This window comes from Pelodiscus sinensis, chromosome 17, assembly GCF_049634645.1.
Source record: "Pelodiscus sinensis isolate JC-2024 chromosome 17, ASM4963464v1, whole genome shotgun sequence".
Taxonomy (NCBI): domain Eukaryota; kingdom Metazoa; phylum Chordata; order Testudines; family Trionychidae; genus Pelodiscus; species Pelodiscus sinensis.
This window is the reverse complement of record NC_134727.1, coordinates 40,543,950-40,570,491: the sequence shown is the minus strand read 5'-3', so window position 1 is coordinate 40,570,491 and position 26,542 is coordinate 40,543,950. Positions and strand designations below refer to the sequence as shown.

The following is a 26,542-nucleotide window of genomic DNA, read 5'->3' as shown; positions in this document are numbered from 1 at the left end:
AAACCACTGTAGAGATAACTTTAATGACAGCTTGGAAAGCCCTGGAGAGCCCTGGAGCTGTGAGCGACTATTTAGAGCCTAGGTCAAGTGTCTGGATTCTTGTTGCTGCCAGCCAGAGGGCTCTGGTTATTTGATGTAATGGGGCCTGGATAGACGCTTGCTCCAACTGGCCGGGGGTTTCACCACTAAGTTCTGTGTCTCTGTCTTTCCCCCAGTGAACAGCTTGGGAGTCTTTGCTTTGAGCACGATGGAGAATGCCAGACGCCTGACAAAACTGGGCACAAGGTTGAGGAACTGTAGGTGCTAGTTCTCACTAGGGGAGCCATGTTGTCATCTCAGGCTCCATTCCCAGGGCTCCTGACAGCATCGCTGACTCCCCACCTGTCTCTGCAATAAAGGAAACTCAGAGCCATTCCTGCCCTCGGTGGGTTTCCCCCTCTCAAAGGACAGACTCCGCTCCCCAGGGTATCAATTAAATTCCCTCCAGCTTATAGACCAGCGTCAAGGGGAACACAAAATGCAACACCCACTCATATAAACTCGGAGCCATTGACTGGCCACCGCTGTATCACCTCCTGCCGTGGCTCTTCCTACAAAATAACCCAAAAGCAGCCTCCAGAGACGTTCTCTATATCTGAGTCCTTCCCGTTCGGAGTGTTATCAATGGTTCAAATCATGAGACCCTGAGCAGCGCCCCAGGGAAAGGCTGGGAGAACAAGCAGGGGTGGCCACTGTGCCTCACTGCACCCAGCTCAATCTCTCCTAGGGAGTCAGTTCAGGGGCTTGGGCTCACGGTCAGGCTGAGCCAACAGTGGCCTGGCCGCAGCTCGGATGCAGGGCAAACACAATGTTCTGAGGAACCAGGCTCCAGAGGGGAGTCAGGCCTTAACAGGGACCCATCCACACCCCTACCTGCAAGTGATGCCTGATGGTCCCTGCCTGCATCTGATGGCAGCGTGAGCCCCGGGGAGGCTGGTGGTGGCTGCCCGGCTGCTCCCCAACTGGGTTCAGGGTGGGGCATCAAACACACAGTCCTGAGGGACCAGCCAGGCCCTGCTTGGCGGGTGGGGACTAGCACACAGAGGGGTCTCCCAGCACTGGCGGGGAGCCCTCACACACAAGCCCGCCATCGCGGCGGGAGAGAGAGGGGGCCCCCATGGCTGGGCTGGCAGGGGGGATGCAGTTCCACCCGCCCTGCTGCATCCCAGCCCTGCCAGCTGCAGCTCCGTCTGCCACTGGGTTAGTGCGGATTCTGCCTACCACACGCTGACACCGGCTCTGGCCCCACCAGACTAAGGATGCCTGCCCTGGGCTCTTTCCGCACTCCCCCTCCCAGCAATGTGTAGCAGCAGTGGAAAAATGCAACCAATGTTAGGAATCATTAAAAAGGGGATCGAGAATAAGACAAAATCTCTTATTGCCTCTATACAAATACATGCATACTGTATAAATACTGCAGGCACCTGTGGTCGCCTCATTTAAAAAAAGATACCTTGACACTGGAAACTTCATAAAAGGGCAACAAAAATGAGGGGTTTGGAATGGCTGGCATATGAGGAGAAAGTGAAAAAATTGGGACTTTCCAAGTTAAAGGAGGAGACAAAGGAGGGTTATGTTAGAGGTCTATAAAATCATGAGTGGTGTGGAGAAAATAAATAAGGAAAACTTATTTACTGGTTCCCATAATGCAAGAACTTGGGATCACCAAACACAATTAATAGGTAGCAGGTTTAAAACAAACTAAAGGAAATATTTCTACACATTCTGCACACTCAACCTGTGGAACTCCTTGCCAAAGGATCTTATGACAACCTGGATGTTAACAGAGTGAAAAAAATAGTTAAGTTCATGGAGGACAGGTCCATCCATGGCTATTACACAGGATGGGTTGGAATCTGTTTGTCAGAGGCTGGGAATGGGCGACAGGAAATGAATCAATGGATGATTCCCTGTTTTCTTCATTCCCTCTGGGTCACCTCTATTGGCCACTGTTGGGAAACAAGCTGTTGGAATAGACGGGGCTTTGGTCTGGCCCAGTCTGGCTCTTCTTATGTTCGCAGTCTTGATACTGTCATTGTTGTGAACCGCGCAGCATGGAGTTGGTTGCTCTGTGCTCTGGCGCTAGCGTGGCCACCAGTTCCACCCAGCGCCTGCTCCCCTCTGCCGATGGCACCGCGCTGCAGGGACACTGAAGCTCTGTAGCAGCCAGACTCTGAACGGGCCTGTCGTGGGCCAGGGACGGGTCAGCGGCTCCATAGCAGCGTTTTCTGGGGAGTAAGACCTGGGCCAGAGCAAACCAGAGTTCGAGAGCTAAGGGGAGAAGGGAACCCCCAGCCCAGAGGCAGGGCCAGGGCACCCACCCAGTGACTCGCTCTCCAGCGGCTCCTGCACATGGGAGCAGAGAACACCCCTCCCTTGCCCCCAGCAGCACTGGGCCGTGTGGAGCCCCCCAGCGCCAGCGCCCCAATGACCCCCCTCCTGAGCCCCACTGCAGCGACCTGGAAGCTCAGCTCAGCCCTGATCTCCGGGTGCACAAGGGGCAAAGGGCCCCTCTGCCTGGGCTCCGTGCTGCCCTCTTGCCCCTGTGCAGCACAGCCACTGCCTGCCCAGGGCCTCCGGATCCCAGCAGACCCGTCCCCTGCCTTCGTGCGGGGCTGCCCTGGGGGAGCTGTCGCTTTGTCCATGAACACCAGGACATGGGCCTGCTGGCGGCACACTGCGCCCCGGCCACAGCCCCTCGCTCCTGGCCGAGAGGGGATTTCCCCGCTGCTGTTATCACAGGGCACGAGCTGGGGAAAGGGGGACGATCCTGGAATCTCAAGTCTTGTTGGGGTCACAGGCCATTGAGGGTGACCTGCCCTAAAGAGCCTCTGAGCTTCTCCCTGCACAGGCTCCATGCCGAACGCTTGTAAGATCAGCCCGCAGGGCCATCCCTTCGGGACAGCTTGGCCCTCTGCTGCTGGAACCCACGGCAGGCCGTGGCCAAAAGAGGCTGGTAAGACGGCAAATGCCGGTTGCTGGTACCTTTGCTAGGCCTTGACGCTGCAGCATGATAGGTTCCTTCCTACTCTGTCACAACAAACAGAAATGCCCAGATCTGGGCAGCACCTGGCCCGTGGGAAGCACTCGGCACACAGAATTGCTCCATTCTTCAGCACTCCAAGGGTGTGACTTGCACGTTCCTGCAATGCTTCCTGGACACTTGTTGACAAAGAAACGTTCATGATTTGGTATTTCCCTTGGGAGCTCTGCTTCCGAATGCTGGAGCCGTGACTCCTATTTTGGATGATGTCATCCTGCAGGCGGGTTCTCCGCACCCTATATATCGCGGGGCTCCGTCTGTGGGGTTTACCGAGGGAGCAGAGCACCAAGAGCCCAGTGCAGACCAGACAGCCGCCTCGCCATGAAGATCACAGGAGCCGTTCTGCTCTTCTCTCTGGCCTTTTCCTGCCTCTACTTGGGTGAGTCACTTTTCTGCAACATCTACTGAGCTCCGTTCCAAACCCTCTGTTGGTAGGACGGGGTCGACCTTGCTCTGGTCCGGACTTGGGTACACAGCCCTGCACTGTGGCCCATTCCAGTAGCAGCCGAGGTACGTCTGAGATACCCCTGCACCATCCTCACAACAAGCAGCATGCTAGTTCCATGAGCCCGGTCAGGGAGGTTAAACACTGGAGGAAATTGCCAACGTTGATTTGGAATCTCCTTCATTGGACATTTTTAGAAGCCAGTTAAATTACACTGGTCGGGGTGTCAGGGTGGTCCTGGTGTTAGGACTGTCAGGGAGGTCCTGGATCCTTCAAAACAGGTGCCGAGACACAGTCTTTAGAGTTCAACCCCTCTTGCTTTAAACTGGCTCTTTGCAGACTGACTGTGGAAGTCCTAGATTACATGGTTTTCAAAAGCGTCCCTATAATGAGCAGATCAGGAAACTCTGCACGGTTAGAGAGACGAGGGACGAAAGACACTGGAACTGGAGTCACCGATCAGATCCAGTGCAGAGCAGGACAACCAAGTGGCGGAAAAGCGTCTGTGCATGAAATGGCCTATCCTGTAACAGGCTGTTTTAGGGACAGTCACAAGCCATTTTTCTTCGGGTCTAATCCAGCTTCCGCTGATGTCAGTGGCCATTTTTTGGCTGTGGTGGCCTGGATGTAGCCGTGAAAGGACATCAGCGGATATTACTACAGCTGGCAGCTCAAGGAAAAGTTCTTCCGCTCAAATGGCAGGGACCTGTGTTTCAAAAGCCAACAGATGAGACCAACCTCTCGGTGTTGTTTTACGATTGGTTGCTTAAGACAACTGGGAAATTACAGACTAGCCAGCTGATCCATATCTGGAATGATAACAAGGCAAATTATTAAGCAATCAATAATCTTCTCATGAACAATGTGAGGAAAGACAGGCCCTAAATGGAGCTACAAAAGGGGATGCATACCGGGTTGGAAAACCGTTCCCACAGAGTAGTTATTAGTGGCTCACAGGAAAGGCGAGGGGCAGGGCGGGGGGGGGGGGGGTGTGTATGGAGAGGGATCCCACATGGAATGGGTCTGGGTTTGATTGAATTTCTTCATCAACTTCTAGACACTGGCATAGAGAGGACACTTGTGAAGTCTGCAGATGATACCACGCTGGGAGGGGTTCCACGTGCTTTGGAGGGTAGAGTTATAGTTCAAAAGGGGCTGGACAGGCTGGAGGAATGGTTGGCCGTAAGGAGACTGAAATTCAATAAGGACAAATGCAAAATGCTCCTAGGAAGGAACAATCGGTAGCGTGCACGCAAAGTGGGAAACGACTGTCTAGGAGGGAGTGCTGTGCAAAGGGATCTGGGACCACAAGCTGATTATGACTCAGTGGGATCGCGCTGCGGCAGCAGAAGCAAACAGCATTCTGGGATGTGTGAGCAGGAGGGATGCCCTGCTGGTACTTCCTGAGCTGGTGGGGAATAGGCATGCATGTCCTACCAGGGCTCCACAGGGACCAGCATGTTTAACTGCCCTTCCCTCCGACGCGTCCCTTCATTGTGTCTGTTTGCATTTTGTTCCAGATGCTGCTGGCCAGATCGAGGAGGTAAGTCGATCTCTCCCTGTTTGTGAACATTCGCCTTCCCCAATCTGACATTTGTGGTAGCCCAGGGACCACGAGCCTGGGTTAGAAACCTGGGAGGACTCAGGCTTCAAGGCAGGGCAGCGTGTGCAGACATTGGGGCTCTGGGACCCTCCCCTCCTTGCAGGTCAGAATCCAGCCCGAGAATAGAGGCCATCAGAGCAATTGTGCAGCCCAAGCCCAAGTCAGCTGACCTGAGCTAGCCAGGGGTGTCTGACGGCAGGGGAGACACGAGCCACGTGGCCCGAGGGGCGGATCCCAGGCGCTGTTGCCCGGGGGGGGGGGTTGGGCCTGTTGGAAGAGCGAAGAGCAACTCAGAGACACAGCAGGGGAGGGGACGGTCCCACAGAGCCGGAAGGGTTTTCTGTCTGAGCATCCCCCGTCAGGAGATGCCCCTTTGCACACAGCGTGTGATCTCGGAAGCGTCTTTGACCAGGGACACGGGCTCAGCTCTGCCTGGCAGCGAGAGGGGCCCGGGGCAGTCAGTCCCAAGATCAGCAGAGACAGGGGACAGGGATGGACTCCGCGAGCCCCCGGGACGGGACTGTCCTTGCCCTGCGTTCAGAGATCGCCCACCCCGTGGGAGGTGGAGGGGAGCACCGCAGAAACGCAGACAGTTCCATTAATAGCCATACTGCTGTTCTCTGTAGGATATGTGCAGTATGTACGACTACCCTCCAGAATACTGCTCTCCTGTGTACAGCCCTATCTGTGCAACCGATGGCACCACGTACGGCAACGAATGCGAATTTTGCGCTGCCTACTTGTAAGTCACGGAACGAGCAGCCTGCTCAGAAGAGCGAGACCAGAATTGCGATGCAAACACGCCCCTCCCTGCCCGTCTGCATCTCGCTGTCACGGCTTGGCGCCCGCCCCTCTCCTTCTGCCTCCTAGGGACGCCATGGCGCCTCCACCCAGTGCCGGGGGAATTAGCGTAGGTGGGAGACCCCGGCCAGGCCAACGAGCCAGGCTGCCTGCCAGCTACGGTCCCTGAGCCTGCAGGCAGCGGTCTGGGCCAGCCAGGGGCGAGGTAGCACCAAGCCCTCAGGCAAGGGCAGAGCGGAGTCCACAGTCACGTGGCTCCGCGCCCAGGGACAGAGGCAGAGCTAACCCGGGAGTCAGTCCAGTCCCGTGGTGCGGGGGAGCCGCCAGAAGCCCAGTAACACTGAGAGCGGCGCCTGAGGCAGGGCACTCGCCAGAGTCACTCAGCCGGGCCCTTGTCACCAGCCCAGGGCAAACCCAGCCCTCAGGTATCTCTAGGCTCTTGCAGCCGCGCCAGGGGAAACGCCAGGGGTCGGGCGTCCTGGCTCCAGCTGACGACCCCGAGCCCAGGCCACTCTGGGGATGGGGCCCACCTTGCCCCACAGACCCCAGCCCAGGGCTCTAACGGGGCGTGGCAGCGTGTTCCTCCACTCGGTCCGCGGGAAACCCACCCGCCAGCTGCCTGCAGCCAGACTGGGCTCCAATGTCCCCAGGCCACTGACTGCCCTGCCCTTGGGGCGTATCTGGGGGAGCAGGGCAGCATCGGCCTCCTCTGGGTAGCTGGCCCACTGCAGTCCTGGCGGGTCTGCCACAGCAGCCAGTGCCCTGGTGGGCAGGGTGATCCCGGGCTCAGCCGCAGGGAGCGAGCCCCATCCACCCGCCTCCACCGCCTCTCAGCACCAGCGGAGTGGGAGGCGCCGCCCTTTATACTTCCTGGTCTGGTGACAGGCTTCTGGTGGGAGGGGCAAAGCTGCCCTGGCTCCACCCACCCACGGAGGCACCAGGGTCAGTTCCTCTCCTCTGGGGCCCAGGGAAGCCCCATCGCCTCACGGCGCCTACCGGCCGGGTCAACGCTCTCGCTCTCTGGTTTGCCCTCAGCAAAAGGGCTCGGGTTAGTTGATACTTTGGGGGCTTGGGAGAAGCTTTGCTGCAGCCCTGAGTTCTCTGCCTCTCTCTCTTTCCCTAGGACAGACCCAGAGTATGTTGCCTTTGCATATTATGGCGAATGTTACCCATATGATGATGCGGTCGTAGCCAGAACTGAACTTTAGATGCTCGCTGCCACGACCAGAACCCTGCACGGAGCCGCTTCTCTCCCCACCTCCACGGCCTGGCCCCCGGTAGCGTCGCTGCCCATCCCCCTGCCCGCGCAATAAAGGAAACTCCGCACAATCCGTTGCCTCGCTGGTTTTTCCGCTCTCCTAGCAGGGACTCTGCTCTCCAGGGTCTCTCACAGGCTCTGCCAAGTTTACTGACCGGTCTCAAAGGGAACCCACAATGCAACGACCAGTCACGTGCATTAAGTAAGCCACAGACTGGCAATCAGTAGATCGCCTCCTGCCAGGGCGTTTCCTACAAGAGAAACCTCCATGCAACCCCAGATACGCTTCCCGTGTCTGACTCCTTCCTGCTCTGAGTGTGCTCAATGGCCCGAACGAGACCATGAGCATCGCCCCAGGGAAAAGGCGTTTGCCTGTGACACCATCAAGGGATGGGAGGCCAAAGGACCAACCCTCCAAACTCGTTCCCCGTGTCTGACTCCTTCCAGGGGGTGGGAGGTGTAAAGGGCTTGCCCTTCTCCTTCCTCGGTCTCCGTGTGGCCATGCTGAGCCGTGCTGTGAGCTGCACCCCCACGGCCGCCTCTCCAGCCATTTCTCCCACTCTCCTTGCTGCCTCGCCAGCCAGTCATTGGGCAGCTGGCGGCTTGCGGCCTCTGCTGTGACCCCTCCTGACTGAGCTCCTCGCGGGCGGGGCAGAAGCATTTCAATGGCAGCGCTCCTTGGAGCACGTTCACATCGCAAAAGCTGCCAGGGGAGAATCCAGTCCGACCCGGCTCGCACGGCCAACCCCAGAAAGGGTCAGTCCCCACATCCCGACCCAGGGGTTCCTACAGTGCCCGTGACCGCTCGGAGCGGATCATTCCGGCGCCCTCCAGATCCTCCCAACGTATTTTTCTCAAAACTGAAATTGTGTCCAAATCGCCACAAGCTTGTGGGAAATGTTGATTTACACGAAATGGCATTTTCTGATGGGAAACTGTTTTATCCAAAGATTTTGCACCAACCTGTAGCCCGCCACCTCTCTGGCTCCTGCGTTTCACGGGCGCTCAGCCTCACTTCACTGCTGTAATGGGCGCGTTTCAGCCTCTTGGGCCCTGAAGGCCGCAGGGTCGAGCCTGTGCCTGTAGGGCAGCCGGTGAATCCGTGGCCACAGGCACTGCACAGAAAGCTGAATTCCCCGGTGGGCCACAGGCTGGATCCAGTTGCTCTCACGATCCACCACCAGCTCCCTGCGTGGAGTCAAGGTCTCGCTCTCCCTGCATTGTGGGGATCCTGACAGTCCCCGTCACTCCGTCTGCTTGGGAAGAATCACACGCTGCTGGATTCTTTCCCTGGCTCCATTTCCCCTTCCTCTGCCGCGTCATACCAGCTCTTAGCACAGGGACCGTGCGGCCTGGCCAGGGGATACAACAACGTTTCTTAAAGTGTGTTCTCCGGCACACCGGTGTGCCATGGGGCAGTTGGAGGTGTGCCACGGAGAGAACAGAATTCAAAATGGCCACCCTTAAAGGAACCAGCTTCCTTTTTTTTTCCCCCTCAAGAAAAAAATTCTTGGTGTTCCCAATAAAAAAAAGTATTGTTTGGTGTTCCTCGGTCTTAAAAAGTTTAAGAAACACTGGGATAGACAGTGCAGGAGCACCAGGAGTGTGCCCATTAGGGCCCCACTCGTTATTATACCCCCTCTCTTCCATCTCCTTTCCTCTGAGAATCAGCATGCAGCTCCCCGGAGGGTGCCCTGCACCCGCCGCCTCTCCGCCTCGGATCCTGCACCCACCTGTCGAGGAGCAGCAAGCGGTTGGAAGTTCCTCAGCTCAGCCTTCCAATTCCTGATTCTATTTACGGCCTGGCCCAACGGTCTCAGTCAGTATAAACGCCCCTTTCCTCAGGGCACTATTGCCCCCGTGGTTTTTACCAAAAAGTCCACCCCTGTGTTGATGGCATTACCGCATAGTGGCCCCAGTCCACATACACAAGTCCCTCGTCAGGGTCATACAGACCCATGGCCTTAGGCCATGGATAAGCCCCCTTAGTCAGGGTACTACAGCCCTGCGGCCTAAGGCAATGCAGCCTTGGCAAAGCTCCCCCAGGCAGGGAGGTGTATGGAGGGGGAGCGTGTCCCAGGCCCCCCACGTCCACCGGGTCCCAGTCTAGAGTCCTGTGGGCAGCGGCATGGTCCATGGCTCACTCAGGCGGGATTCCTGGCACAACACTGAGGGCTCTGGGTGCAATTCCCTGCCCTGACGTCTTCCCCTTGGGCTCACTCTCAATCTGCAGCGTCTCTGGGAACAGCACCCGGCCTCAGCACCTCCTCCCCCTCCGGCAGCCAGCCCTGAGTGAGCTGCTCCAAAGGCTTTTATAGCCAGTCTCCCGAGGGCGCATGCCCAGCAGGTCTGTGAGGGTGGGGCCCTCTCGGCCAGCTGGGTCGAGGTCACTCCGTCAGCTGCAGTGCGGGTCGACCCACCCCGGTGGTCACACAGCCCTCCTGCCGGGCGTCGGTGATAGCCCAGCTCCTCGGTGTCCGGCCGTCTGCGCGCCAAGTACTGGGGGGGTTGGCTGCCACCTTCAGTGTCTTCCCGAGAACATGCACCCATAGTGCTGCCAGGTGGTTTCAGCAAAGATACCGGACACACTTGACATGGCAGCACAGTCTGCATTGCACCCTGTTCAGAAAATACCGGACAATTCTATGTTCTCAATTTGTTTCCCAACAGAAAGCTCAAATACTGGACTTGACACCTGGTAACCTTGTGCACCCACTTGGCTACATGGAGCATTACTGCACTGGGGCTGCCGGACCGACCTGCAGGCATCCTGGGTACGACCACATCGTGGTAACAGACAAGATGCTGCTAAACCCCACAGCTTCCGCCCGCCCCAACACTCTGGCTGCCTGCTCTGTAGGCCTTGGCTTTGCACCAACACACAGCCTGCTGTGCCTCATGTTCCTCCAATGAGCCTCATGCTGTTCCCTGCTCTGAACGCCCCAGCTCCAGGGTCCCAGGTTATGGGGGAGTCTCAGCTTTGTTTCCTAAAGGCCATCTCTAGACCTTGGGATTGCAGACAAGCTGGGCAATGTGACCCCTAAGAGATCAAGCACCAGTAGGCAAATCAACAGTGCCCCCTGGCTGTTATCTCTTTTCAAAGGCACTCTACCAGAGGCTCAACTTCAATGTATACCCCAAATTAAAAAAAACCACAGTAAGAGAACCAAAAGAGTGCCATCATGGCTTAACCACCACGTAAAACATGCAGGTTACGTCTACACGAGCCCCCTAGTTCGAACTAGGGAGGCTAACGAGGGTGATCGAAATTGCAAATGAAGCACAGGATTTAAATATCCTGCACTTCATTAGCATGTTCCCGGCGGTCGCCGTTTTGGAAGCTGACTAGCCCGGGAGTTCAAAGTAAACCCCTTCACTCGAATTAGCTGTTAAACCACATTCTAGGAGGAGTAACAGCTAATTCGAGTTAAGGGGTTTACTTCAAACACAAAGGGCCCCTCTGCCTGGGCTCCGTGCTGCCCTCTTGCCCCTGTGCAGCACAGCCACTGCCTGCCCAGGGTCTCCGGATCCCAGCAGACCTGTCCCCTGCCTTCGTGTGGGGCTGCCCTGGGGGAGCTGTCCCTTTGTCCGTGAACACCGGGACATGGGCCTGCTGGCGGCACACTGCGCCCCGGCCACAGCCCCTCCCTCCCGGCCGAGAGGGGATTTCCACACCGCTGTTATCACAGGGCACGAGCTGGGGAAAGGGGGACGATCCTGGAATCTCAAGGCTTGTTGGGATCACAGGCCACTGAGTGTGACCTGCCCTAAAGAGCCTCTGCGCTTCTCCCCGCTCCGGCTCCCTGCCGAACGCTTGTAAGATCAGCCCTCAGGGCCATCCCTTCGGGACAGCTTGGCCCCCTGCTGCTGGGCCCCACGGCAGGCCGTGGCCAAAAGAGGTTGGTAAGACGGCAAATGCCAGTTGCTGGTACCTTTGCTAGGCCTTGACGCTGCAGCATGATGGGTTCCTTCCTACTCTGTCACAACAAACAGGAATGCCCGGGTCTGGGCGGCACCTGGCCCGTGGGAAGCACTCGGCACACAGAATTGCTCCATTCTTCAGCACAAGAAGGGCGTGACTTGCAGGTTCCTCCCATGAATCCTGGACACTTGTTGACAAGGAAACATTCACGATTCGGTATTTCCCTTGGGAGTTCTGCTTCCGAATGCTGGAGCCGTGACTCCTATTTTGGATGATGTCATCCTGCAGGCGGGGTCTCCGGCACCCTATATATCAGAGCGGACCAGACCAGACAGCCACCAGACCATGAAAATCACAGAAGCTGTTCTACTCTTCTCTCTGGCCCTTTGCTGCCTCTACTTGGGAGAGTCAATTCCGCTTCAATCGAGCTCGGTTCAGTACCCGAGTTCACAGCCCCCCACAGTGGCTAGTTCCAGTAGCAGCCAGTCTATTTCTGAGGTGACTCATGGTAATAGTCCTATGAGCTCTGTGCAGGTGGTTAAACAAGAGAATCATTTCTTGGAGCGGATGTGGAATCTCGAACACGGGAGAAATTGAAGAACTGGTTAGACAGATACTCTCAGGGATGCTTTAGTATAGTGTTTTCCAAATTGCGGTCGCAGAACCCTGGGGTTCCACAAAGTGAAAGTTCGGGTTCCGCGAGAACCTGATCGCTCCCATCCCCCTCCCCACCCTCCGCCCTTCCTAAAGAGACAGAGAGGAGCCCGCAGGACTTTGAGACGCCTCCCCTCCCCTGCCCTGCCACTCTGCCTTTACAAGAGATCTAGTAGCAGCAGCAGCTGGTCCCTTTGGAATGACAGAGCGGCAGGGGAGAGGAATCTTGCGCTGATCAATAGAAGCGGGACCAGCAGCTGCTGCTAGGTCCCTTTGTAAAGGCAGAGAGTGGGCGGGGGGTGAAGGTGCTGTCAGTCAGTGGTGCAATCCCACGCCATGGTGTAGAGTCTACCTGTGAACAACATACCTGAACAACATACCTGTGTGAACAAACATTTTCAAAAATGAAATACGTGAAGAACAATTTGAGAACAAACTTGTCCGATGATAATCTCAGGTCACTGTTGATGTTAGGGACAACAAATCTAAAGCCAGAAATGTCTGCATCCAGGAAACAATTTTGGCATCCAGGAAACAATTTCACCATTCACACTAATACAGGTGTTCATGTGTAGTGTATCAATGTGTTATTAAATAATAACTGAATAAAATAATATTAAATAAATAATTAAAAACAACATCCATGTTTTGATTGTTTTGTATTTGGACCTCAAGTGTGTAGTCGGCCCCCGAACTGCTGTTTGATAGTTAATGTGGCCCTCGGGCTGAAAAGTTTGGAGACCCCTGGTGTAGACCACCGGAAAGCCTTTCATCACTGTGGGGGAGAGGAAATGCCCACACTCACTGTGAGCACGCGTGGCTCTTGTGTGACTGTAAATATACAAGTTAATATTCAAATTCCCCAGGGATCCTTGGTTAAAAGAAGGAACTTTAAAGAAAAAAGTGAGTATTTCAAACTCCCATATTTTCAGCAAGGAAAATACTGAGGCAGTTCAAGTTAATTATGAAAAATTACAGCTGACTAATAAGAAAGGCAGGTATTGTGAAGACTGTTTGTCATTTGGATTCACAAGCAACGGAAAGGCTCCAGGTTCCCAGTGTGTTCGAGGTAACACAATATCATGTAAGAGTTGTGTAGTGCCTGCTAAATTGCGAAGAGGTTTTGAAACAAATCCTTCAGAATACACAGATAAAGACATTGGTTTTTTTAATTGGAAGCTTGAATCGCTTCAAAATAATAAACTCTTCATGTCAAAAATTGCCAGATCTGATAATAAAAATGCAAGGAAGGAGTGTGGAAAGGGATCTGGGACCACAAGCTGATTATGACTCAGTGGGATCGCGCTGCGGCAGCAGAAGCAAACAGCATTCTGGGATGTGTGAGCAGGAGGGATGCCCTGCTGGTACTTCCTGAGCTGGTGGGGAATAGGCATGCATGTCCTACCAGGGCTCGCCAGGGACCAGCATGTTTAATTGCCCTTCCCTCCGATGCGTCCCTTCTCTGTGTCTGTCTGAGTTGTGTTCCAGATGCTGCTGGCCTGATTGAGGAGGGAAGTCGATCTCTCTCCGTTCGTGAATGGTCACTCTCTCCAATCTGACATTTGTGGCAGCCCAGGGACCATGAGCCTCGGTTAGAAACCTGGAAGGACTCAGGCTTCAAGGTAGGGGCAGGCTCTGCCCTGTGTCCCAGACAGGGGAGAGTGACTCTCTGGAGCTGACCACCCCGAGTACACTACTCTGGAAAAACCCTCAGCCTGACCATGGCTGGAGTGGGTCACGCTGATCTGGGCGCACGGATTGGTGTGCAGACATAGGGTCTCTTGCACCAGGGAGACGGGCTCAGCTCTGCCTGGCAGCGAGAGAGGACCGGGGCAGTCAGTCCGGAGATCAGCAGAGACAGGGGACAGGATTGGACTCCAAGATCGCCCAGCCCCGTGGGAGGCGGGAGAGGAGCACCGCAGAAACGCAGACAGTTCCATTAATAGCCATACTGCTGTTCTCCTTAGGAAATGTGCAGTGAGTACGACTCCCCTCCAGATGATTGCCCTGACGACTACGACCCTGTCTGTGGCACCGATGGGACGACGTACGACAACGAATGCGAATTTTGCGCTGCCTACTTGTAAGTCACGGAAGGAGCAGCCTGCTCAGAAGAGCGAGACCAGAATTGCGATGCAAACACGCCCCTCCCTGCCCGTCTGCATCTCGCTGTCGTGGCCTGGCGCCCGCCCCTCTCCTTCTGCCTCCCCGGGACGCCATGTCGCCTCCACCCAGTGCCGGGGGGAATTAGCGGAGGTGGGAGACCCGGGCCAGGCCAACGAGCCAGGCTGCCTGCCAGCTACGGTCCCTGAGCCTGCAGGCAGCGGTCTGCGCCAAGCCAGGGGCGAGGTAGCACCAAGCCCACAGGCAAGGGCAGAGCAGAGTCCACAGTCACGCGGCTCCACCCCCTGGGACAGAGGCAGAGCTAACCCGGGAGTCAGTCCAGTCCCGTGGTGCGGGGGAGCCGCCAGAAGCCCAGTAACACTGAGAGCGGCGCCTGAGGCAGGGCACTCGCAAGAGTCACTCAGCCGGGCCCTTGTCACCAGCCCAGGGCAAAGCCAGCCCTCAGGTATCTCTAGGCTCTTGCAGCCGCGCCAGGGGAAACGCCAGGGGTCGGGCGTCCTGGCTCCAGCTGCCGACCCCGAGCCCAGGCCACTCTGGGGATGGGGCCCACCTTGCCCCACAGACCCCAGCCCAGGGCTCTAACGGGGCGTGGCAGCGTGTTCCTCCACTCGGTCCGCGGGAAACCCACCCGCCAGCTGCCTGCAGCCAGACTGGGCTCCAATGTCCCCAGGCCACTGACTGCCCTGCCCTTGGGGCGTATCTGGGGGAGCAGGGCAGCATCTGCCTCCTCTGGGTAGCTGGCCCACTGCAGTCCTGGCGGGTCTGCCACAGCAGCCGGTGCCCCGGTGGGCAGGGCGTCCCCGGGCTCAGCCGCAGGGAGCGAGCCCCATCCACCCGCCTCCACCGCCTCTCAGCACCAGCGGAGTGGGAGGCGCCGCCCTTTATACTTCCTGGTCTGGTGACAGGCTTCTGGTGGGAGGGGCAAAGCTGCCCTGGCTCCACCCACCCAGAGGCACCAGGGTCAGTTCCTCTCCTCTGGGGCCCATGGAAGCCCCAGCGCCTCACGGCGTCTACCGGCCGGGTCCTGCTAATGCTTCCTGAGCTGGTGGGGAATAGGCATGCATGTCCTACCAAGGCTCGGCAGGGACCAGCATGTTTAACTGCCCTTCCCTCCGACGCGTCCCTTCACTGTGTCTGTGTTTTGTTCCAGATGCTGCTGGCCAGACTGAGGAGGTAAATCGATCTCTCTCCGTTCGTCATACCAGCTCTTAGCACAGGGACCGTGCGGCCTGGCCAGGGATACAACAGCGTTTCTTAAAGTGTGTTCTGCAGCACACCGGTGTGCCACGAGGCAGTTGGAGGTGTGCCACCGAGAGAACAGATTCAAAATGGCCACCCTTAAAGGAACAAGCCTCCTTTTTTTTTACTCAAGAAAAAAATTCTTGGTGTTCCCAATAAAAAAAAGTATTGTTTGGTGTTCCTCGGTCTTAAAAAGTTTAAAAACCACTGGGATAGACAGTGCAGGAGCACCAGGACTGTGCCCATCAAGGCCCCACTCGTTATTATGCCCCCTCTTCCTCACATCTCCTTTCCTCTCTGAGAATCCGCATGCAGCTCCCCGGAGCGTGCCCTGCACCCGCCGCCTCTCCGCCTCGGATCCTGCACCCACCTGTCGAGGAGCAGCAAGCGGTTGGAAGTTCCTCAGCTCAGCCTTCCAATTCCTGATTCTATTTACGGCCCGGCCCAACGGCCTCAGTCAGTATAAACGCCCCTTTCCTCAGGGCGCTATTGCTCCAGTGGTCTTTATCAAAAAGTCCACCCCTGTGTTGAGGGTAATACGGCCTAGTGCCCCAGTCCACATACACAAGTCCCTCGTCAGGGTCATACAGACCCATGGCCTTAGGCCATGGATAAGCCCCCTTAGTCAGGGTACTACAGCCCTGCGGCCTAAGGCAATGCAGCCTTGGCAAAGCTCCCCCAGGCGGGGAGGTGTATGGAGGGGGAGTGTGTCCCAGGCCCCCCACGTCCACCGGGTCCCAGCCTAGAGTCCTGTGGCAGCGGCATGGTCCACGGCTCACTCAGGCGGGATTCCTGCCGCCACGCTGAGGGCTCTGGGTGCAATTCCCCGCCCTGACGTCATCCCCGTGTGCTCACTGTCGATCTGCAGCGTCTCTGGGAACAGCACCCGGCCTCAGCACCTCCTCCCCCTCCGGCAGCCAGCCCTGAGTGAGCTGCTCCAAAGGCTTTTATAGCCAGTCTCCCGAGGGCGCATGCCCAGCAGGTCTGTGAGTGTGGGGCCCTCTCAGCCAGCTGGGTCGAGGTCATTTCAACAACATTCAGCCAGCATTTCAACAACAGCGCCCCCCAGAGGGAACAGCCAGCATTTCAACAACAGCGCCCCCCAGAGGAAACAGCCAGCATTTCAACAACAGCGCCCCCCAGAGGGAACAGCCAGCATTTCAACAACAGCACCCCCCAGAGGGAACAGCCAGCATTTCAGGCAATAGCACCGCCCAGAAGGAACAGCCAGCATTTCAACAACAGCGCTGCCCAGAGGGAACAGCCAGCATTTCAACAACAGCGCCACCCAGAGGGAACAGCCAGCATTTCAACAACAGCGCCCCCCAGAGGAAACAGCCAGCATTTCAACAACAGCGCCCCCCAGAGGGAACAGCCAGCATTTCAACAACAGCGCCCCCCAGAGGGAACAGCCATCATTTCAACAACAGCACCACCCAGAGGGAGCAGCCAGCATTTCAGGCAATAGCACCGCCCAGAAGGAACAGCCAGCATTTCAACAACAGTGCCTCACAGAGGGCACAGCCAGCATTTCAACAACAGTGCCTCCCAGAGGGAACAGCCAGCATTTCAGCGTTACAGAGTCACAGACACTGGGCGACTATATATATGATTACTTGTTGAGTTTTTTGCTAGATGTTCTTCAAACTCCATTTTGGCTTTTCTTATTATATTTTTACACATCATTTGACAATTTGTGCCCCTTTCTATTTGAATAATGACTTTTTCTCCTTCGCTGCGGGTACGTCTACACTAGCCCCCTAGTTCGAACTAGGAAGGCTAATGATGGCGACCGAAACCACAAATGAAGCACGGGATTTAAATATCCCATGCTTCATTAGCATGTTCCTGGGCAGTCGCCATTTTGGAAACTGACTAGCCTGGAATAACCGCCCACATCTGTACGTGGCAGTGAAATGGGACTTTGAAGTAAACCCCTTAACTCGAATTAGCTGTTGCTCCTCTTGAAATGAGGTTTAACAGCTTCATTTGCAATATTGGTTGCTCTCGAACTCGGGGACACGGCCGTTTGGGCTCTGTAGTCCCCCGAGTGAGAGGCAGGAGGGGGAGGAGAAGAGAAAGAGAGACAGAGAGAGAGGTGGGAGGCAGAGGAAAGCTGAGAGAGGTTGGGTGGGGAGGCAGGAAGAGGAGGAGGAGAGAGAGAGAGAGAGAGAGAGAGAGAGACTGGAGGCTCAGGAGAGAAGACTGACATGGAGGAGAAACCTGAAAAGCCCGTCTTATGATGGGCTAATTGGCTAGTAACAAAACGTTTAAGTACATCAGGAAGCCTGCTATACAACCAGTGGGACCCCTGGATGGTCAAGATACTAAATGAGCGCTCAGAGATGATAAGGTAATTGCAGAGAAACTAAATGAATTCTTTGCTTCAGTCTTCACAGCTAAAGAGACTGGGGAGAGTCCCAAACCTGAACCAGTCTTTTTAGGTGACAAATCTGAAGAATTGTCCCAGATTGAGGTGTCATTAGAGGAGGTTTTGTAACACATTGATAAACAGTAACAAGTCACTGGTATCAGATGGTATCACCCAAGAGCTCTGAAAGAACTCAAAATGTGAACTTGTGAAACTATGAACTGTGGTTTGTAACCTCGCCTTCCAATCAGCTTCCGCACCTACTGACTGGCAGATCGCTGATGTGAGGCCAACATTTCAAAGGGCTCTAGGGGTGCTCCTCGCAATTACAGACCGGTAAGTCTAATGTCAGTACCAGGAAAATTAATTGAGACTATAGTAAAGAATAACATTGTCGGACACACGGCTGAACATAATTTGTTGGGGGAAAAGTCAATATGGTTCCTGTAAAGGGAAATTCTGCCTTCCTAATCTACCAGAGTGCTTTGTGGTGCTCAACAAACATGCGGGCAAGGGGGAATCCAGTGGATATAGTATACTTAGATTTCCAGAAAGCCTTTGACAGGATCGCTCACCAAAGCTTCTTAAGTACAGTAAGTTGTACCAGAGGCTAGGCCCTCTCATGGATTGATAACTGCTCAAAAGACGGGAAACAGAGGGTAGGAATAAACGATCAATTTTCAGAATAGCGAGACATAACCAGTGGTGTTTGGAAAGGTCTGAACCCTTTACTGGGACCAATCAGCCGGAGCCGGGATCAATATTTAGGGGTCCCTTTTCACCCAACTCACACACAACCAGCTCGAGCCCCCACCCAGTAGCCTGGGAAATTCACACACCCATGGGCACCTCAGAGAGGCAACGCTTCCCCACTCGCAAGTGCAGAGTCTGAGCGCAGAAAAGAAACTTTTAATGAAAGAGAGAGATCGGTCACGTGGCATTAGCTTGGGAAAATCCCACAACCAGAGTTCATAACCAACTCGTGAGTAACCGTCCTGGTTCAAATGGATTGAGCAATGTCCTTTGCCCCTCGGGCTCACTAGTCCAAGCTAAGGGTTCCATTCATTTTCCCAAGCTTTCCTCGTACCCCACTTCAAACGCCCCACTTGCAGCTCTGTCCAGTCAGTGCGGACCCAGACACGGCACCCCGATGACTCCACGCCTTGAGCCTGAGTCCATGCCACCTTTGCGCTGTTCCTCTGGTCCACTTCCTCCACCAACCGCTCTGCTGGCAGCCTGGCGGCATGGTTTGTGACCCCACAACAGCCTAATTGGTTAAAATACCCCACGTTCCATTCTAACAACTGATCCTCCCTCGGCCCTGGCTAAATTGGATTTACATAACCACACCCTGGAGTCCTCCTTCATCCCAGCATGACCTGTATTTCCATATCAACAGTTAATTATCGTGCAGGGCTAAACAATTTGGATGAGCATACCCACCCCCGGGCTGCTCTCTCCTTTTAGCTGGCTGACTGCAAGCAGTCCTTCAGCCCCTGCGTACAGGTACAAAATGATGGGGATTAGCTATCATGACTCAAGAGAGATCTTGGAGTCATTGTGAACAGTAGACTCTAAATAGACACGTATTGTGTAGCAGCATGGAGAAAAGTAACCAATGTTGGGAATCATTAAAAGGGGATAGAGAATAAGACACAATCTCTCATTGTCTGGATGCAAATCCATGCACGCTACATAAATACTATATGAATACTGCAGGCACCTGTGGTCACCTCATCTAAAAAAAGATACCTTGACACTAGAAAAACTTCAGCAAAGGGCAACAAAAATGATGAGGGGTTTGGAATGGCTGGCGTACGAAGAGAGATTAAAAAATGGGACTGTTTAAGTTAAAGGAGGAGACAAAGGAGGGTTATGTTGAGGGCCACAAAATCATGAGTGGTGTGAAAATAAATGAGGAAAACTTATTTACCGGTTCCCATAATATAAGAACTAAGGGTCACCAAACACAATTAAGAGGTAGAAGGTTCAAAAGAAACAAAAGGAAATATTTCGACACATTATGCAGTCAACCTGTGGAACTCCTTGCCAAAGGATCTTATGAAGACCTGGACGTTAACAGAGTTAAAAAAGATAGTTAACTTCATGGAGGACAGGTCCATCCATGGCTATTACACAGGATGGGTCGGAATCTGTTTGTCAGAGGCTGGGAATGGGTGACAGGAAATGAATCAATGGATGATTCCCTGTTTCGTTCATTCCCTCTGGGTCACCTCTATTGGCCACTGTTGGGAAACAAGCTGTTGGAATAGACGGGGCTTTGGTCTGGCCCAGTCTGGCTCTTCTTATGTTCGCAGTCTTGATACTGTCATTGTTGGGGCCGGACTCGTGAACCGTGCAGCATGGAGTTGGTTGCTCTGTGCTCTGGCGCTAGCGTGGCCACCAGTTCCGCCCAGCGCCTGCTCCCCTCTGGCCGATGGCACCGCGCTGCAGGGACACTGAAGCTCTGTAGCAGCCAGACTCTGAACGGGGCTGTCCAGTGACCCGCTGTCCAGCGGTTCCTGCACATAGGAGCAGAGAACACCCCTCCCTTGCCCCCAGCAGCACTGGGCCGTGTGGAGCCCCCCAGCGCCATCACCCAGTGACCCCCCCTTCTGAGCCCCACTGCAGCGACCTGGAAGCTCAGCTCAGCCCTGATCTCCGGGAGCACAAGGGGTGGAAGAGTCCCTCTGCCTGGGCTCCGTGCTGCCCTCTTGTCCCTGTGCAGCACAGCCACTGCCTGCCCAGAGACTCTGGATCCCAGCAGACCCGTCCCCTGCCTTCGTGCAGGGCTGCTCTGGTGGAGCTGTCGCCGCGAACACCGGGACATGGCCCTGCTGGCTGCACACTGCGCCCTGGCCACATCCCCTCCCTCTCAGCCGAGAGGGGATTTCCACACCGCTGTTATCACAGGGCATGAGCTGGGGAAAGGGGGACGATCCTGGAATCCCAAGTCTTGTTGGGGTCACAGGCCATTGAGTGTGACCTGCCCTAAAGAGCCTCTGCGCTTCTCCCCGCCCCGGCTCCCTGCCGAACACTTGTAAGATCAGCCCAGCAGGGCCATCCCTTCGGGACAGCTTGGCCCCCTGCTGCTGGGCCCCACGGCAGGCCGTGGCCAAAAGAGGCTGGTAAGACGGCAAATGCCGGTTGCTGGTACCTTTGCTAGGCCTTGACGCTGCAGCATGATGGGCTCTTCCCACACTCAGTCACAACAAGCAGGAATGCTCAGGCCCCGTGGGAAGCGCTCGGCACGCAGAATTGCTCCATTCTTCAGCACAACAAGGGTGTGACTTGCACGTTCCTCCAATGCTTCCTGGACACTTGTTGACAAAGAAACGTTCATGATTCGGTATTTCCCTTGGGAGTTCTGCTTCCGAATGCTGGAGCCGTGACTCCTATTTTGGATGATGTCATCCTGCAGGCGGGTTCTCCGGCACCCTATATATCGCGGGGCTCCGTCTGTGGGGTTTACCGAGGGAGCAGAGCACCAAGAGCCCAGTGCAGAACAGACAGCCGCCTCGCCATGAAGATCTCAGGAGCCGTTCTGCTCTTCTCTCTGGCCTTTTCCTGCCTCTACTTGGGTGAGTCACTTTTCTGCAACATCTACTGAGCTCCGTTCCAAACCCTCTGTTGGTAGGACGGGGTCGACCTTGCTCTGGTCCGGACTTGGGTACACAGCCCTGCACTGTGGCTCATTCCAGTAGCAGCCGAGGTACGTCTGAGATACCCCTGCACCATCCTCACAACAAGCAGCATGCTAGTTCCATGAGCCCGGTCAGGGAGGTTAAACACTGGAGGAAATTGCCAACGTTGATTTGGAATCTCCCTCCTGGGACATTTTTAGAAGCCAGTTAGATAACACTGGTCGGGGTGATGTAGACGGTGCTTGGTCCTGCTGTGAGTGCAGGAGACTGGACTAGATGACCTCTCCAGGTCCCTTCCAGCCCTATGTTTCTTGATGAAATTCTTTGCTATTACTTCATTATGAAGACCTGCTCAAATAAAGACGGAACATAGGAGACAGCTGGCTAGGTTATTAGGACTGTCAAGGAGGTCCTGGATCCTTCAAAACAGGTGCTGAGACAGTCTTTAGAGTTCAACCCCTCTTGCTTTAGACTGGCTCTTTGCAGACTGACTGTGGAAGTCCTAGATCACATGGTTTTGAAAAGTGTCCCTATAATGAGCAGATCAGGAAAGTCACATTTGGGGAGACGAGGGAAGAAAGACACTGGAACTGGAGTCACCCATCAGATCCAGTGCAGAGCAGGACAACCAAGTGGCGGAAAAGCGTCTGTGCATGAAATGGCCTATCCTGTAACAGGCTGTTTTAGGGACAGTCACAAGCCATTTTTCTCTGGGTCTAATCCTGCTTCCGCTGATGTCAGTGGCCGTTTTGCGGCTGTGGTGGCCTGGATGTAGCCGTGAAAGGACATCAGCGGATATTACTACAGCTGGCAGCTCAAGGAAAAGTTCTTCCGCTCAAATGGCAGGGACCTGTGTTTCAAAAGCCAACAGATGAGACCAACCTCTCCGTGTTGTTTTACGATTGGTTGCTTAAGACAACCGGGAAATTACAGACTAGCCAGCTGATCCATATCTGGAATGATAACAAGGCAAATTATTAAGCAATCAATAATCTTCTCATGAACAATGTGAGGAAAGACAGGCCCTAAATGGAGCTACAAAAGGGGATGCATACCGGGTTGGAAAACCGTTCCCACAGTGTAGTTATTAGTGGCTCACAGGAAAGGCGAGGGGCAGGGCGGGGGGGGGGGGGCGGTGTATGGAGAGGGGTCCCACATGGAATGGGTCTGGGTTTGATTGAATTTCTTCATCAACTTCTAGACACTGGCATAGAGAGGACGCTTGTGAAGTCTGCAGGTGATACCACGCTGGGAGGGGTTCCACGTGCTTTGGAGGGTAGAGTTATAGTTCAAAAGGGGCTGGACAGGCTGGAGGAATGGTTGGCCGTAAGGAGACTGAAATTCAATAAGGACAAATGCAAAATGCTCCTAGGAAGGAACAATCGGTAGCATGCACGCAAAGTGGGAAACGACTGTCTAGGAGGGAGTGCTGTGCAAAGGGATCTGGGACCACAAGCTGATTATGACTCAGTGGGATCGTGCTGCGGCAGCAGAAGCAAACAGCATTCTGGGATGTGTGAGCAGGAGGGATGCCCTGCTGGTACTTCCTGTGCTGGTGGGGAATAGGCATGCATGTCCTACCAGGGCTCCACAGGGACCAGCATGTTTAACTGCCCTTCCCTCCGACGCGTCCCTTCACTGTGTCTGTTTGCATTTTGTTCCAGATGCTGCTGGCCAGATCGAGGAGGTAAGTCGATCTCTCCCTGTTCGTGAGCATTCGCTTTCCCCAATCTGACATTTGTGGCAGCCAGGGACCACGAGCCTGGGTTAGAAACCTGGGAGGACTCAGGCTTCAAGGCAGGGCAGCGTGTGCAGACATTGGGGCTCTGGGACCCTCCCCTCCTTGCAGCTCAGAATCCAGCCCGAGAATAGAGGCCATCAGAGCAACTGTGCAGCCCAAGCCCAAGTCAGCTGACCTGAGCTAGCCAGGGGTGTCTGACGGCAGGGGAGACAAGAGCCACGTGGCCCGAGGGGCGGATCCCAGGCGCTGTTGCCCCGGGCAGGGGGGGATGGGCCTGTTGGAAGAGCGAAGAGCAACTCAGAGACACAGCAGGGGAGGGGACGGTCCCACAGAGCCGGAAGGGTTTTCTGTCTGAGCATCCCCCGTCAGGAGATGCCCCTTTGCACACAGCGTGTGATCTCGGAAGTGTCTCTTGACCAGGGAGACGGGCTCAGCTCTGCCTGGCAGCGAGAGGGGCCCGGGGCAGTCAGTCCGAAGATCAGCAGAGACAGGGGACAGGGATGGACTCCGCGAGCCCCCGGGGCGGGACTGTCCCTTGCCCTGCGTTCAGAGATCGCCCACCCCGTGGGAGGTGGAGGGGAGCACCGCAGAAACGCAGACAGTTCCATTAATAGCCATACTGCTGTTCTCTGTAGGATATGTGCAGTATGTACGACTACCCTCCAGAATACTGCTCTCCTGTGTACAGCCCTATCTGTGCAACCGATGGCACCACGTACGGCAACGAATGCGAATTTTGCGCTGCCTACTTGTAAGTCACGGAATGAGCAGCCTGCTCAGAAAAGCGAGACCAGAAATGCGATGCAAACACGCCGCTCCCGGCACGTCTGCATCTCGCTGTCACGGCTTGGCAGCCGCCCCTCTCCTTCTGCCTCCCCGGGACGCCATGTCGCCTCCCTCTTACGCCTGGGACTCTACCCAGTGCCGGGGGGAATTAGCGTAGCTGGGAGACCCCGGCCAGGCCGACGAGCCAGGCTGTCTGCCAGCTACGGTCCCTGAGCCTGCAGGCAGCGGTCTGCGCCAAGCCAGGGGCGAGGTAGCACCAAGCCCACAGGCAAGGGCAGAGCAGAGTCCACAGTCACGCGGCTCCACCCCCCGGGACAGAGGCAGAGCTAACCCGGGAGTCAGTCCAGTCCCGTGGTGCGGGGGAGCCGCCAGAAGCCCAGTAACACTGAGAGCGGCGCCCGAGGCAGGGCACTCGCAAGAGTCACTCAGCCGGGCCCTTGTCACCAGCCCAGGGCAAACCCAGCCCTCAGGTATCTCTAGGCTCTTGCAGCCGCGCCAGGGGAAACGCCAGGGGTCGGGCGTCCTGGCTCCAGCTGCCGACCCCGAGCCCAGGCCACTCTGGGGATGGGGCCCACCTTGCCCCACAGACCCCAGCCCAGGGCTCTAACGGGGCGTGGCAGCGTGTTCCTCCACTCGGTCCGCGGGAAACCCACCCGCCAGCTGCCTGCAGCCAGACTGGGCTCCAATGTCCCCAGGCCACTGACTGCCCTGCCCTTGGGGCGTATCTGGGGGAGCAGGGCAGCATCGGCCTCCTCTGGGTAGCTGGCCCACTGCAGTCCTGGCAGGTCTGCCACAGCAGCCGGTGCCCCGGTGGGCAGGGCAGCCCTGGGCTCAGCCGCAGGGAGCGAGCCCCATCCACCCGCCTCCACCGCCTCTCAGCACCAGCGGAGTGGGAGGCGCCGCCCTTTATACTTCCTGGTCTGGTGACAGGCTTCTGGTGGGAGGGGCAAAGCTGCCCTGGCTCCACCCACCCACGGAGGCACCAGGGTCAGTTCCTCTCCTCTGGGGCCCAGGGAAGCCCCAGCGCCTCACGGCGCCAACCGGGCAGGTCGACGCTCTCGCTCTCTGGTTTGCCCTCAGCAAAAGGGCTCGGGTTAGTTGATACTTCGGGGGCTTGGGAGAAGCTTTGCTGCAGCCCTGAGTTCTCTGCCTCTCTCTCTTTCCCTAGGACAGACCCAGAGTATGTTTCCTTTGCATATTATGGCGAATGTTACCCATATGATGATGCGGTCGTAGCCAGAACTGAACTTTAGATGCTCGCTGCCACGCCCAGAACCCTGCACGGAGCCGCTTCTCATCCCACCTCCACGGCCTGGCCCCCGGTAGCGTCGCTGCCCATCCCCCTGCGCACGCAATAAAGGAAACTCCGCACAATCCGTTGCCTCGCTGGTTTTTCCGCTCTCCTAGCAGGGACTCTGCTCTCCAGGGTCTCTCACAGGCTCTGCCAAGTTTACTGACCGGTCTCAAAATGCAACGACCAGTCACGTGCATTAAGTAAGCCACAGACTGGCAATCAGTAGATCGCCTCCTGCCAGGGCGTTTCCTACAAGAGAAACCTCCCTGCAACCCCAGATACGCTTCCCGTGTCTGACTCCTTCCTGCTCTGAGTGTGCTCAATGGCCCGAACGAGACCATGAGCATCGCCCCAGGGAAAAGGCGTTTGCCTGTGACACCATCAAGGGATGGGAGGCCAAAGGACCAACCCTCCAAACTCGTTCCCCGTGTCTGACTCCTTCCAGGGGGTGGGAGGTGTAAAGGGCTTGCCCTTCTCCTTCCTCGGTCTCCGTGTGGCCATGCTGAGCCGTGCGGTGAGCTGCCCCCTTGCTGCCCCCCCACGGCCGCCTCTCCAGCCACTTCTCCCACTCTCCTTGCTGCCTCGCCAGCCAGCCATTGGGCAGCTGGCGGCTTGCGGCCTCTGCTGTGACCCCTACTGACTGAGCTCCTCGCGGCCAGGGCAGAAGCATTTCAGTGGCAGCGCTCCTTGGAGCACGTTCACATCGCAAAAGAGGCTCGACACGGAGCTTCCTTTGCACTTTCTGTGACCAGCGGGGAGGAAGGGGTTAAACCGTACCAGGGACCCTGGCGAGAGTCCGCACCCTCTGGCCGGGACACCCGTCCCCCACCTCTCGCACTGCCGCAGGGCTCTGGCCTTGGAGCCCCTGGCTTAACAAGGCCCTGTCAGCTGAGGGTGACCCCTCATTCGGTTCAGGGGGAGCCGTTCTGCTCCCCTTTATTCATACAGAAATAGCAACATTTGGCCCCACATTTCACCGCCCCTCCCGTCAGTTCTCGCGTGATTCGTAACCCGGCACCGGCCCAAGCCGAGCACTTTCAGCCGCGCGCTGGAGCTGCTGGACATGGCACTGGAGTTTGATCCCGAAATCTTTCCCATCCGGCCAGCTGCCAGGGGAGAATCCATTCCGACCCGGCTCGCACAGCCACCCCCAGAAAGGGTCAGTCCCCACATCCCGACCCAGGGGTTCCTACAGTGCCCGTGACCGCTCGGAGCGGATCATTCCAACGCCCTCCAGACCCTCCCAATGTATTTTTCTCAAAACCGAAAGTGTGTCCAAATCGCCACAAGCTTGTGGGAAATGTTGATTTACCCAAAACGGCATTTTCTCATGGGAAACCGTTTTATCCAAAGATTTTGCACCAACCTTTAGCCCGGCACCTCTCTGGCTCCTGCATTTCACGGGCGCTCAGCCTCACCTCAACCACGCCGCTGGATTCTTTCCCTGGCTCCATTTCCCCTTCCGCTGCCGTGTCACCAGCTCTTAGCTCAGGGACCGTGCGGCCTGGCCAGGGGATAGAAAGTGCAGCACCAGGAACCTGCTGGTCAGGGTCCCTCTCGTTATTATGCCCCCTGCTC

At 56.1% G+C, this 26,542-nt stretch overlaps 3 protein-coding genes across 3 annotated transcripts in view; all 3 read left to right on the top strand.

The window, feature by feature from the left end:
* The window catches only part of LOC102444914 (ovomucoid-like), a 46,362-nt gene extending 39,102 nt beyond the window's left edge, over window positions 1-7,260 (top strand). The window contains exons 7-10 of the mRNA XM_075900651.1: window positions 216-3,461; window positions 5,048-5,070; window positions 5,757-5,872; window positions 7,055-7,260. The gene's annotated coding sequence lies outside the window, so the exon portion shown is untranslated. The remainder of the gene's footprint in view (window positions 1-215; window positions 3,462-5,047; window positions 5,071-5,756; window positions 5,873-7,054) is intronic.
* On the top strand, window positions 3,404-13,852 carry LOC142818213 (ovomucoid-like). Its single transcript, XM_075900735.1, has 6 exons — window positions 3,404-3,461; window positions 5,048-5,070; window positions 5,757-5,872; window positions 7,055-7,115; window positions 9,860-10,045; window positions 13,733-13,852. Exons 1-6 carry the CDS (start codon window positions 3,404-3,406, stop codon window positions 13,850-13,852), a joined length of 564 nt encoding a protein of 187 aa, XP_075756850.1.
* A 7,093-nt stretch (window positions 13,853-20,945) lies between these two features.
* LOC142818758 (ovomucoid-like) lies at window positions 20,946-25,044 on the top strand. The gene is made up of 4 exons (XM_075900653.1): window positions 20,946-21,080; window positions 22,808-22,830; window positions 23,520-23,635; window positions 24,839-25,044. Exons 1-4 carry the CDS (start codon window positions 21,023-21,025, stop codon window positions 24,921-24,923), a joined length of 282 nt encoding a protein of 93 aa, XP_075756768.1. The 5' UTR covers window positions 20,946-21,022; the 3' UTR covers window positions 24,924-25,044.
* The last annotated feature ends 1,498 nt before the right edge of the window (window positions 25,045-26,542 follow it).

Bases quoted from the DNA above. Each gene is read 5' to 3' on its own strand.
- LOC142818213 (XM_075900735.1), top strand. From the start codon at position 3,404: ATGAAGATCACAGGAGCCGTTCTGCTCTTCTCTCTGGCCTTTTCCTGC. The intron at 5,071-5,756 runs GTAAGTCGATCT...TGTTCTCTGTAG, and splicing joins CTGCTGGCCAGATCGAGGAG to GATATGTGCAGTATGTACGA. The intron at 10,046-13,732 runs GTAGGCCTTGGC...TGTTCTCCTTAG, and splicing joins ACACTCTGGCTGCCTGCTCT to GAAATGTGCAGTGAGTACGA.
- LOC142818758 (XM_075900653.1), top strand. From the start codon at position 21,023: ATGAAGATCTCAGGAGCCGTTCTGCTCTTCTCTCTGGCCTTTTCCTGC. The intron at 21,081-22,807 runs GTGAGTCACTTT...ATTTTGTTCCAG, and splicing joins CTTTTCCTGCCTCTACTTGG to ATGCTGCTGGCCAGATCGAG. The intron at 22,831-23,519 runs GTAAGTCGATCT...TGTTCTCTGTAG, and splicing joins CTGCTGGCCAGATCGAGGAG to GATATGTGCAGTATGTACGA.